This window comes from Mytilus californianus, unplaced genomic scaffold, assembly GCF_021869535.1.
Source record: "Mytilus californianus isolate M0D057914Y unplaced genomic scaffold, xbMytCali1.0.p SCAF_64, whole genome shotgun sequence".
Lineage (NCBI taxonomy): Eukaryota > Metazoa > Mollusca > Bivalvia > Mytilida > Mytilidae > Mytilus > Mytilus californianus.
In genome coordinates this window covers 375,502-387,943 of record NW_026262717.1, presented here as the reverse complement: position 1 = coordinate 387,943, position 12,442 = coordinate 375,502, and the positions used below count along the sequence as shown (strand labels likewise).

Here is a 12,442-nt window from a genome sequence, read left to right as displayed (position 1 = left end):
ATTACAGCATAGACATTCTTTCACATTTACCAGTTACACTTGTACTTAGGGAGGTGTCTAAACATACTTATAATTGATAAATTAAAACGAATAAATATGGTCATAAATTCCGTTCAATGTATCCATTGTTCATGTTGCAAAAAATGCTCCTATTCGACATGCCCTTATTTTTCCGTGACAGTCCTGCTTTTTCCAGTTCTTACATATTTATTGATGATTTGTTTCTTCTACAAATGTATGGACTTTTTGTCACTGGACAATAATCATGCAAACTACAGTTAACCAACTACAACATATTCAAGGGGTTACTACTATGCATGGGCATGTACGAAATACATTAAAAAATCAAATAAATTTAATGTTGTAAAAAAATCTTTTAAAATTTTTTGCAATATTTAATCTTTCTTTTTCAAAATGTATTGCAAAACAATCCTCTTTGCAGAACATTTTTCTGTTTCTGTGTGTTCGATTAATTGGATTGTATAACGTTCAGTGAAAATTTTATAAATGGAGAGTTCACAATAAAGAATCAAAAATCATCACTTAAGTTTCACGAATAAATTGACAAACACGTAAAATTACTAGACGGCAAAGTGCTGTCGGACCGAACAAAGATGACTGAAAATTTATGAAAACAATCCTTATTCACACGAGGCAAACATTATACACATGTTCACTCCTATTTTGTAGTACTGGTATTTGTAGGGACAATCTGGTTTACATGTTAATGAATTGGTTGATGTATACTAACGTCCATTGGCAAACGATCTGTGCAAATTTAGCAATAAAATAGATTAACAATTAATACAATTGGTAGGTCGACCATGATTGGTGGCCTTTTTTTCTATCATAGAAAAAAGTAGCAAATTTTACATGCATATGCAGGACGACAAGAGAGGCAGAAGATACTAAAGGGACATTTTAACTCATAAGTCTAAAATAAACTGACAACGCCATGGCTAAAAAAGAAACAGACAAACAGACAAACAACAGTACACAAAGCACAACGTAGAAAATCAAGACTGAGCAACACCAACCCCAACAAAACCTGGGGTGATCGCAGGTGTTCAGGAAGGGTAAACAGATCCTGATCCACATTCTCATGTTAGTAAGAACCCGGTAATAATTATGTTGGACAAACTATTAACATTCAATACAATAGGCAGTTTCTGCAATCTGAGATGCCATAAATGAGGCTAATGGTTACAATGGTATGCTAAAGATTGACAATGACGGTCGGTTGAAAACAAAACTTTACGACACGAAGAGATGATTTTAGCTTCCCAATTGTAAACTTTCCATTTCTATGTAACAACATATATGACGGATATGTTCCAATCAACTACAATCACGTCCTCTTTCCCACGAATGTGACCTACCTAATTAGACTTATCAACAGGTTTGCACTTACATGAGCAAGACGACGGGTGCCATATATGGAGAAGGATCTGCTTACCCTTCCGTAGCACCCAAGATCACGCCCAGTTTTTGTTGGGGTTCGTGTTGCTCATTCTGTGGTTTTCTATGTTGTTTTATGTACTGTTGTTCATCTGTTTGTCTTTTTTTTCCATGGCGTTGTCAGTTTATTTTTTACTTTTGAGTTTAAATGTCCCTTTGGTATCCTTCACCTCTCTTGTAATAGGCAGATAAATGTTGCCTTTTAACGTGCCACCTACAAACACTCTTTATTAAAGAGTAATTACTATAAATGGCGAAAGATACCAAACGGACATTCAAACTCTTTACTTGAAGAGAAAATGACAACGACTTGACAAAAAAAGAAAAACGATGACAAGTCAACAACATATAAAACTAAAGACTAAGAAATACGTATCCTACCAAAAACCGGGGACGATATCAAGCGCTCCAGAAATGTAGGTGGTATTTCTCCGAGTGTGTTCTTTAACGTACAGAGAGCGTGACATTTTAGCTTCATGATCATATGGCATCGGATTTAACGTCCCCATTTTGAACGGATGAAGCTGCATATTTATACACCTCACACATTCAAATGGGACGCCAAACTTTAGCAAGGGTTTATTGTCGGAGGGAAGGTGTCCAGAGATGACAATATATTTATAACCGAGTCAATCCTTGGAGTTTGAATAAAGGAGATGAGAGGTATACTTAATGAGACAACCATGCAACGATACAGAAAAATATAGACGTCTAGAGGCAACATACCGTCTTTTATAAAGGATGGTGCCTATACAGAATGTCAAGCTAGAAACATCCCCATGACTAATAAATTAAGCAGTTAGTTTGTAGGGGAACTAGCTTCAAATTCATGTTCACCGATTTGAATCAAATTCTCTAATGTGCTTTATTACACACTTAAAAGAATATCCAAAGTACAAAAAGTTTAAAAGGAAAAATTATCAATTGATAATAAATTTTATAATGTATAAGAATTTCGTGCCTATTTTAGACTAGCCGCCATTTAATTATCCATCCAAGTGACCACCGAAACTGCTGATGGTCATATATATCATTTTTGGACAAAATGTAACCAAAAGGACTGCTAATAACGACATATTATTGGAACATATCCAACTTTTATAAATGTTTGAAACAAAAACAAAATCATATTTCGATTCTTTCTCCAATTCGTAATTAATGCCCCTTTACCATTAACGATAGGCTGACAGGCACAAGAATGTTTTGTAGGGTTGACATATTTCTTTGTCTATTTGCTATATCGATCAGTTGAAATTCAAATGGTAAATCAAAGAAAAATATAAAAATCAATACAAGAAAAAAAAAACACTTCACTTTACAGTAACTTATAATTAAATACAATACTAACACAAGTATAAGCAACAGCAATAAGCCATCTCTTTCATAGATTTATCGCAGTTACTAAGGAGAGCCTTCTGTATCCAAACTAATGATATCATTAGAAACTACACTTTACTATCGGTCGCAGATTTCAGAGTTATTCTTTGAAAAAAAATGCCTTCATTTAAAATTTGAGAATGGAAATGGGGACTGTGTCAAAGAGACAACAACCCGACTATAGAGCATTTGTATATATTTGTATATTTGTATATTCTTTATATTTTTGACAGTTTGTTCGTCAGTAAAGGTTAAATGATAAGTTACCATTATAAAAAAAGTCAGAGATCTTAACAACACTATGTGTTAGGAGGTTTTTAAATGTCGCAATAAACTGATCATTACTTTCCATCTGCCTTGCAACAAGGAGCATATAAAGGTAGTGATATTTAGAGCAAATCACAAGCAACCAACATTTCCTTTACTCTGCAAAGTGGTACTCGTTTTGATTATTTTTCACATAAATAATTGTGTTCTCTTTTAATTGCACATTCCAATTTTTTCCAAATCTAACTATTGAAATAAAACAAAACATTAATAAATTAGTTTGCAGCAGACAACTCAAACTGTTATCATAAGAATTGCTAAAATTAACTTAATATTAATTATCAGGCACTGTATTATCTGCACTGCATATGACACCGTATATGCGTGTGTATATTACGCATTTTGTGTTATGACAAAAATAAAATAAATAAAACAAAAAAATATTGCTCATTGAACTTGTACCAATTTGACGCTGCTACTCACTAATAGGTTTCATAACGAGCGAAATTGTTATATCGATTGAGATCAACTTCAACTATGTAATTTCAATAGACCAATAAACTTTGGCGTAAAATGTTTCCATCGGAGGTTTTTAGACAGTTATTATAAAAATAAGGAGATGTTTTATGATTGACAATGCGCAAAGAATTAACCAGATACAAAATGTAGTAAATTTAAATTATTCGCTTCACAATAGTATCAGATTTGACAGATTAGAGATGTTCCTGTGAAAACTATGTCTTTTGTATATTATTAAACACATTGTATATGTCAATTGTCATGGATAACAAATGTCTGTTGTGACCTTTGGAAGTTAGTATTGACCTTTCTGGTAACATTGAAAGTTGTTCATAATTATATATTGCATTGCAAGATAGACCTTCAAATTTCACATGTTTTCGTCTCAGTCATTCATATCATTCTCAATTGAGTGTTATTCGAGAAAGATGTGTTAATGCAGGAAATAGATGCACACATAAAAGAATTCATTCTATCATATTTGTTTTTCTGTTTTGTTGTTTTTTGGGTTTTTTTTTTTGTGTGTGCATCAATTATGCTGTTTCTTTTCTCTTTTGAATTTTTCACGATTTGTAATGTTTGCTGGTTTTAGTTTTTCTTCATTATTGAAGTTATGCTTTTTGTAAAAAAAACACGCATACCATTGATGAGATGTGTATTCAGCAAAACCAGTACGATAAAAGTAGCTTTGTTCTCGGTTAATTTAGATGACTCCATCTTAATGTGTCCAATCTAAAATTAAAAAGAAAACGAAAAAACAGAAATGAGCATTTAATACAATTTTAATCTTTATATTTCCGATATCAGTTCATTTGAGATTATTATTTGTAAACAAAGCATACACAACATCGTGACGCATTGTCGAACAAGACTTTGTTATCAAGTATCTAGAAGATAATCAATTCGAAACTTTCGAGAACCCATGCGAGTTTATTCTTTTATTCTTTGGTTTTTAATTTCTAAAACAATGCATATTTGGAAATCGATTATTTTTTATTTGTTTTCAACTGGAAATACGTCGTTCATATATAAGAAGTTGATATTCTTAACTGTTATGCAAACTGCAATTGCAAATTGAATAAGGTTGTGTAGCACAACAGGACATCTTCAGTACCATCAGATTGTTATTGTGTCTACTTGTTTTTCCTTTTTATTGTACGCAAGAGTGTAAAATCCAAAGATTGACCACATCATTAATTTATTTACATTTATTAATTATATGTGTATATTGGACCATACCATAATACACGTGTTACTAATAGATGTGAACGAATGTCTATTTTGTAGCCTTATGCACAAAGAAATACATATTTTACCTACACAACAAAACTTTCTTTGATGTACTAGAATTGCTAGAGGTCAGAAACTTTTAAACTAGTTTAATTCATCATGATGGGTTTATATGTACATGTACCCTATCTTGGCAAAGAAATAATAATAATGATTTAAGACAGAATATTAAAAAGTAAAATCACAAAAATACTGAACTCCGAGGAAAATTCAAAACGGAAAATCCCTAATCAAATGGCAAAATCAAAAGCTCAAACACATCGAACGAATGGACAACAACTGCCATATTTCTGACTTGGTACAGGCATTTTCTTATGTAGAAAATGGTGGATTAAACCTGGTTTGATAGCTATATAAACCTCTCACTAGTATCACAGTCGCATAAAATTCCATCACATTGACAACGATGTGTGAACAAAATAAACAGACATAATAGGTAAAAATGTTAAAAATATGGGTACAACAGTCAACATTGTGTTATTATCTTAATCATTATAAAACAAACAAATATATAAAAAAACATTTACCCTGGCACAATAACACAATGACGGGATGCACCAGTTCAGAGGTCATGTGTAACATAGAAACACATAGGCATATAGACAAAGCATATTAGCAAAAATGAAACATAAGAATACAAAAATTATCATAGAACAATAACACAATGACAGGATGTATAAGTACAGAGCTACGTCAAATGGATACCACCAAAAACAGACTAAACAATAAAAGTAATATTCATAAAGACAAATAAAAAAATACCATAACACGTTATTAAGACGATAAACAACGTCAGTACCCAGAATCTATACTTCAAGACCATCGTTTATTATTTGTGAAGTTGATACGGAATATTTATCAACAATTAAGCAAGGTCTTGGTACCTTCCGATGAACTTTTTTAGAAAAAGGACGAGACGTTCTTTGACATACCCCTGGTTCATCAATTTTCTGCACAGAAACCGGTGACGTTTTACAAAGTCTGAGTAGTTGCTGCATGCTCTTAAATACCGAATAAGTTGGGAAATGTATATCCCATATGCAGGTGAAGTTGGTATATTGCTACTTAGGTGGGGGAAATTGAAAATTTCAAAATTAAAATCGTCCCGTTTGTCATAGATGCTGGTACTGAGATGACCGTGTATGTCAAAATCGAGGTTTAAGTCTAAATATGAGGCGAGACGTGTCTGTTGTTTCTTTAATTTCTAGTTCTGGGGGATATATTAATGGAACCCAATCAGAAAAGTTTGGATTGTTAATGGAAAGAACATCATCAATATATCTGAATGTGAAATTAAATGACCTGTTTCTTTGATCTTCTTGTTTTTGCAGGTGTGTGACGGAACTCCGATTCATATGAAAATAAGAACAAACTTATAGCATATGCTACCATTTTTATGTTGAAAATCATTATGAATTATTTCTTTAAGACGATTTTTCAATTTCACACGGGGAATGGTGGTATACAGGGTTGAAAAATCTAAAGTTTTGATAGAACTAATTTCAGAAAAAGATCGTGATTTAACTTGTTGTTTGCACCGTTAAGGGGAAGGTCATATTTTCAAATTAAAGTGCTTCTAATTCCAGTTAGTCAATTGATCTATACCACATGCTATTTTTTAATGATTCACATACATAGGTTACATGAACAGGTTGTTTTGTTATTGAGAAATATAATGTGATGCTTACAATGCAACTTGCAATTTAACACAACCTTTGACAGTGTATGTCATTAATTACAAATTACAATATCTGACCGATGATAGATGAGGAATGTCATTTAATGAATTAATATACATTTTTTTCCGGTTGTCATAACAAATTTTGAACATAAGGTTTGTGTTCTGATACGACAGTACCTTGTTGAAAGTTTATGTGATCTGTTTTGTTTAATTTGAATCTGATGAGTTTAACACTTTTCGTTTCACTTGGTGTTTGCAATACTGCGAATATATTAACAAACAGTTTTGTATTGCTTTTGTAATTGTTTAACATCATCTATAAATATAAATCTACTACAGTAAATAATCTTGTACAGTACTACCTGTGACATTATCTTATTAATGGTGGCCATAAAAAATATGGTCACCATGATGGCCCTAAATGTCCATCATTATACCTCCTGTTGCTTAATTAATACACAAGGTATTAATCAAAAACTAGTCAAGGATAAAGGGAAATCATGACTGCATTGAAGTGTTAAAATTATATAACTTACAGGTAAAGTGTCTCAGGTAAAATATAAGTGTTTGTCAAATTTAATAACTGATTATGACAAGAAAATTCTAAAATAAAATGAAATAATAATTATAAAACTAGTTGAACATATAGCTTCCTAACTTTTTTTTTGTAAACATTTTTTCATGACTGTTTGTTTTGATGTTATACCTTTTAAATAATTCTATCAATTTAAGTTATTTTTACATGTATTTTTTGGCAAGTGAATAATAAATGAATATCATCTTCTAATATATAATGCAAACTTTCACAATGCCTGCCTTTTTCCATTGAAAAGGTGTTTCTCAGATTAATTTTCTAAAATCAAAATTGTTTATACTTACTGCATTTAACATGATTTAACAAATGTTTAAGATGATCTTTAGGACTTATTTTAAATAAAATTTAGGCAATTCATTATTTCTCTTTTGAATAAATACATGTATATTCAAAATATTCATTACAGAAAAATTTGATAATATTTTTGTTGTCATATAAACATATTACAATTCAATCAAGTTTCTGACAAAAAAAGACAAAAACAATCATTATAATGCAAATAAAAAACAATTTTATAAGAAATCAAAGCATATGGAAAAAAGTTATTAGGTTTTGCCCTAAGTTCTAATGACTTTTTTTTATAAAGGAGCCAATATTTTAAACATGTTCCATGTTATAGAGGTTTAGCATTTCTTTTACTTTTTGTTCTTGGTTAAGGTTTTATTCATAAGATTCAAGATTTTATTCACAAACTGGTCAGAGACATAATTATGAGAAGGTAAACAATTTTCAAATAGAATATCTCTAAGTTGTTATGTTAATTTTACAAGCAATTCTATCCTTTATAGTAATTTTTATCCACCATTTTCTATTTCTAAATTATGACCACTAATTCTTTACTGAGTGAAGCATTTGAGTTTACTGTTTTCATCATAAGTTTTTATTTTATTTTCAAAAATATTCTTATTTTTTTTCTTAAAATTCATTTTTAATCAAGGGCTTTAAAGAATCTAATTCATTCAAGTCCCTGCAATTATTAACTTTATCTAAAAGGCCTGAGTTGAGTGAAATATTCTTTGCAAATGTATACCAAGAATATGTATCATGCATATGCCAGTCCTGCAGTTTCGACAATATAATACACAGAACAAAAAGTGATTTAGACGGGGCTATTCTTTTTTTAGATTTTTCAAAGGCATTTGACTCGTTAGAATGGGAATTTATGTATTGTTCATTAAAGAAATTTGGCTTTCAGAAATCTTTATTGAAGTGGATAAATACTTTATATACAGATATAAAGGGTTGTATATTAAATAATGGGTGGATTTCAAGACCCTTCAGCATTGAGCGCGGGATCCGTCAAGGGTGTCCCGCGAGTTCTATAATCTTCGTAATTGCTGTTGAAATTTTAGCCTGTAGATTAAGACAAGATAAAAAATTTAAAGGTTTTCAAATCAAACTAGATAATAAAACCCATACTCTAAAGTTAAGCCAGCTTGCAGATGACACCACTTTATTTTTAAATTCAAAACAAGAAATTTCATTAACTTTGAATATTATCGAAATTTTCGGATCACTTTCAGGCCTAAAGCTTAATCGAAATAAAACAGAGGGGATATGGCTCGGAAATTTAAAATCTTGTAAAGATAAAGTTGAAAACATTAAGTGGACACAAGGACCGATAAAAGTATTAGGAATATATTTTGGACTTAATAAAAATGAGTGTAAAAAATTAAACTTGCAAAGACAATACGAAAAATCGGAAAAAATAATTAAAGATTGGAATAAAAGAAAATTAACTATGTTAGGTAAAATAACTCTTGTTAAATCACTAATCCTACCAAATATAACCTATGTTGCATCAGTAACAGATATTGATAAAGAATATCTCGCAAAATTTAAAAAAATAATATATAGTTTTATATGGAATAATAAACCAGAAAAAATTAAAAGAGCTATAATAAGTAAAAATTATCTTGCCGGCGGACTTAAAATGATAGACATAGATAAATATATAGAATCCATAAATATTAATTGGGTAAAAAGACTCATTGATAATGAAGACTCATCACCCAATTGGAAAGTCTTACCAAAATTTTACTTAGACAAGTTTGGACAAGAATTCCTTATATTTAAAATGGACTTTAACAATATTAATCTAATCAATAAACTAAAAGAAATTGTTCCAGAATTTTACTTAAAAATAATTATATCATGGATAAACTCAAAATCTGAAAAAGAATCAAATCGACTAACATATAAGCATATCAGACAGCAACTAATATGGGGCAATAAGCATATCAAATTAAATGGTAAATGTCTTATTTTCAAAAATTGGATAAACAGCAAAATTTTATTTGTAAATGACATAATTGATGATAAAGGAAAAATTAATCAAAATAAGATTTTGGATAAACTATCTTGCCATGCTAATTGGTTTTCGGAATATTCTAAATTGATGAAAGCAATACCAAAAAAGTGGTTACAAGAGCTCATAAAAGAAGAGTCAATCAAAACAAAAGTTGCTACCGACTCCGAATTTAAATTCAAAGATAGAGAAGGAAAAATGGTACCAATAAAAATATTTTCCTCAAAAGATATCTACATCTTGCTTTTAAATAGATATTATGAGAAAGCAATAGGATTTCAAAAATGGGACAGAATTCTAAATTTAGATAACAATACAAGGAAAAGAGAACAAATGTTGTACTTCATCTTTAACTATATCCAAGATAATAAATTGAGAATGTTAAGATGGAAATTTCTACATTACATTTTACCAACCAAACAATTACTTTTCTCTTGGAAAATAACTAAAACTCCTCTATGTAATATATGTAATGTCATTGAAGATTATGATCATTACTTTCTGACATGCAAATATCTAAAATCATTTTGGGATCAAATAAAACTAATACTAGACAAACTTAAAATAGGACATCATATAATATCACTGACATCACTTTTGTATGGATATAAGATAAACGATACAAATTATTACAATATCAACGATTTTCTAACAATCGTACTTTTTACTATATATAAAGTGTATTACATATCCGAGCAGAAAACAAAACAAATTAATGTGTTTGAAATTTTTAAAGGTAAACTTTTCCAACATTACGAAATATTGACAAATAAACAAGGCAAATATAAAAACTTCTACAATTTGGTTGCAGAAAAAATTAATTGATCTTCTTAACTAAGATTTATAATATATCATAGTAATTTCTTTTTATCCTGTTATACATTATTTATTAGCAAAATTGTATGTTGTGTACTAACAAGTACTAACCTTATGAAATGCTATATACTAACGTCAACGAGACCGGGATAAGGTACCGGTACTTTATGTATCTCTAACAAATGTACATTTCAAATAAAATTATACACTGAAAAAAAAAAAAACAAAAAAAACAAAAAAAAAAAAACAAAAAAAAAAAAACAAAAAAAAAAAAAAAAACAAAAAGTGATTTAATTAATAGACCATAAAAATGTCACAATCTATATAGAAGTGTATTTTATTTTTTCTGGATACAAATTTTGCCTGTTAACTGATAAAATTAGCAAAACTGAAGATAACATATTTGTTTCAAAAAGGAAGACAATTTTTTCTTAAAATAATTTCTTTTCATAAGATTTACTTTATTCAGATCAATATAGAGATAAGAACATTTTTCATTATGAATAGCATATGTCAAAATTTGATGATAACTAGGTAGCCATTTGGAAAATTTTAAGTCTCTAGTGATTCTTCGTGCACAACTCCAGTTTTGAGATTTGGAAATATATAAAAGATAAACAAAAATAGTTTATTCCTATACCATATAATGATATTTTTAGTTTTCCCGAGTAATAATCATGAAAATAAATTGTACAACTTTGTTGACAAAATTTATTGTAAAAGGATTGATATTCATGATATTGATATTATATTATCAATGATTATTTTAATTAGTTAAGAAACAGGCTTGTTAAATTACTTGCTTCATGGTTCCTTTAAACATATCATTTGCATGATTATAAGTTATAATTAATAATTATTCATTTAATAATGCAAACAAACAATTGAATACCATGTACATCATTTGTGTACATCATGTACAATAACTTTTTTTTACTGTAAAAATAATTTAAAGGATTCTCTGTTATGTTTTCAAATTCTAGTCAATAACTTTACTTATCTTTGAATTTTTATCATTTCTACTCAAGATTCTTTCCAAAAAGAAATTAAAAGAATAAGAAGCAAAAAAACAAATAAAAAATAACATTATTAAAAAAAAGAAAATATGTAAATATAAAGACAGAAAAATCAACAAATGATATGAATTAACAAAGACTAAAACAACATTCTATTCTACATTTTAAAGAAAAGGTGATATGTCATTTGAGAAGAAACCTGAGTTACCTGTACAGGTAAATTTTAATGAAACATACAAGCTGAAAACTTTAACCCTGATTGATTTCAACAGGTAACATAATTAGATAAAACTTTAACCTATGTTTTATGACCCCAATAAATGGCCAACATCTCAAGATTGAATACCCCAATAAATGACCACCATTCAATGGTGACCATACAAGAGGGTGGACATAACTAAGAGGAAGTCACAGGTTGTACTGTACTATCGATATATATTTTAAAAAAATATCAAAACGCTTTCCAGTCACATTCAATTTGGCCTAGTCAAGATTTTCCACTTCCCTGCGATTGTACAAAGACACAATCATTCTCAAAGCACACGCCTTGGAATTATCATCGTTAATCAGCAAACAGTAAAATGTTAAGGTAACTGCTAATCTCATACGAAAATGACAACAAATCATAACTTGATCACATAAGAAAAGATAAATATCTTACCCAATTGTTTTATATACATATATATCAAATGCATTTCAACTCCATACTGACGGAAGTACTTCCACATTATATATAGAAAGAACGACCATGCGCTGAAAATAAAAAAATGGACGTAACCATGGTTGTAAACACTCATATTATCGAACAATTTGTTTATCCAAAGAGTTTCTAAATGTAATGTCGAAAAAATTAAATCATGTATACAGAAAATCTTTTCCATAAGTTAACGTACTGGTGGGAAACTAAAAAACAAATCATAGGATAGTATTTTTAAAATATTTAATAATTGTCAATATATCAACCCTAAGTAATTGAGGTGAAAGCAATAATAAGGAACATGGTGTAAAAAAACTCACTCACTCCTTGTGGGACTTGTTGTACACTGAATTTCACTTCCGTATTGTCGCATATGTACAAAGGGGGATAATAACGTTGTGTTCATATCAACAGCGTT

General features: G+C 29.6%; 1 protein-coding gene across 1 annotated transcript in view; it reads right to left on the bottom strand.

Annotated features, from left to right (window-relative positions):
- LOC127707328 (uncharacterized) overlaps positions 1 to 12,074 on the bottom strand; it is a 58,022-nt gene extending 45,948 nt beyond the window's left edge. The window contains exons 1-2 of the mRNA XM_052211846.1: positions 11,989 to 12,074; positions 4,263 to 4,353 (exon numbers count right to left, since the gene is read on the bottom strand). Coding sequence (XP_052067806.1) covers positions 4,263 to 4,338 — 76 coding nt within the window. The 5' untranslated portion in view covers positions 4,339 to 4,353; positions 11,989 to 12,074. The remainder of the gene's footprint in view (positions 1 to 4,262; positions 4,354 to 11,988) is intronic.
- Between the last annotated feature and the right edge of the window lie 368 nt (positions 12,075 to 12,442).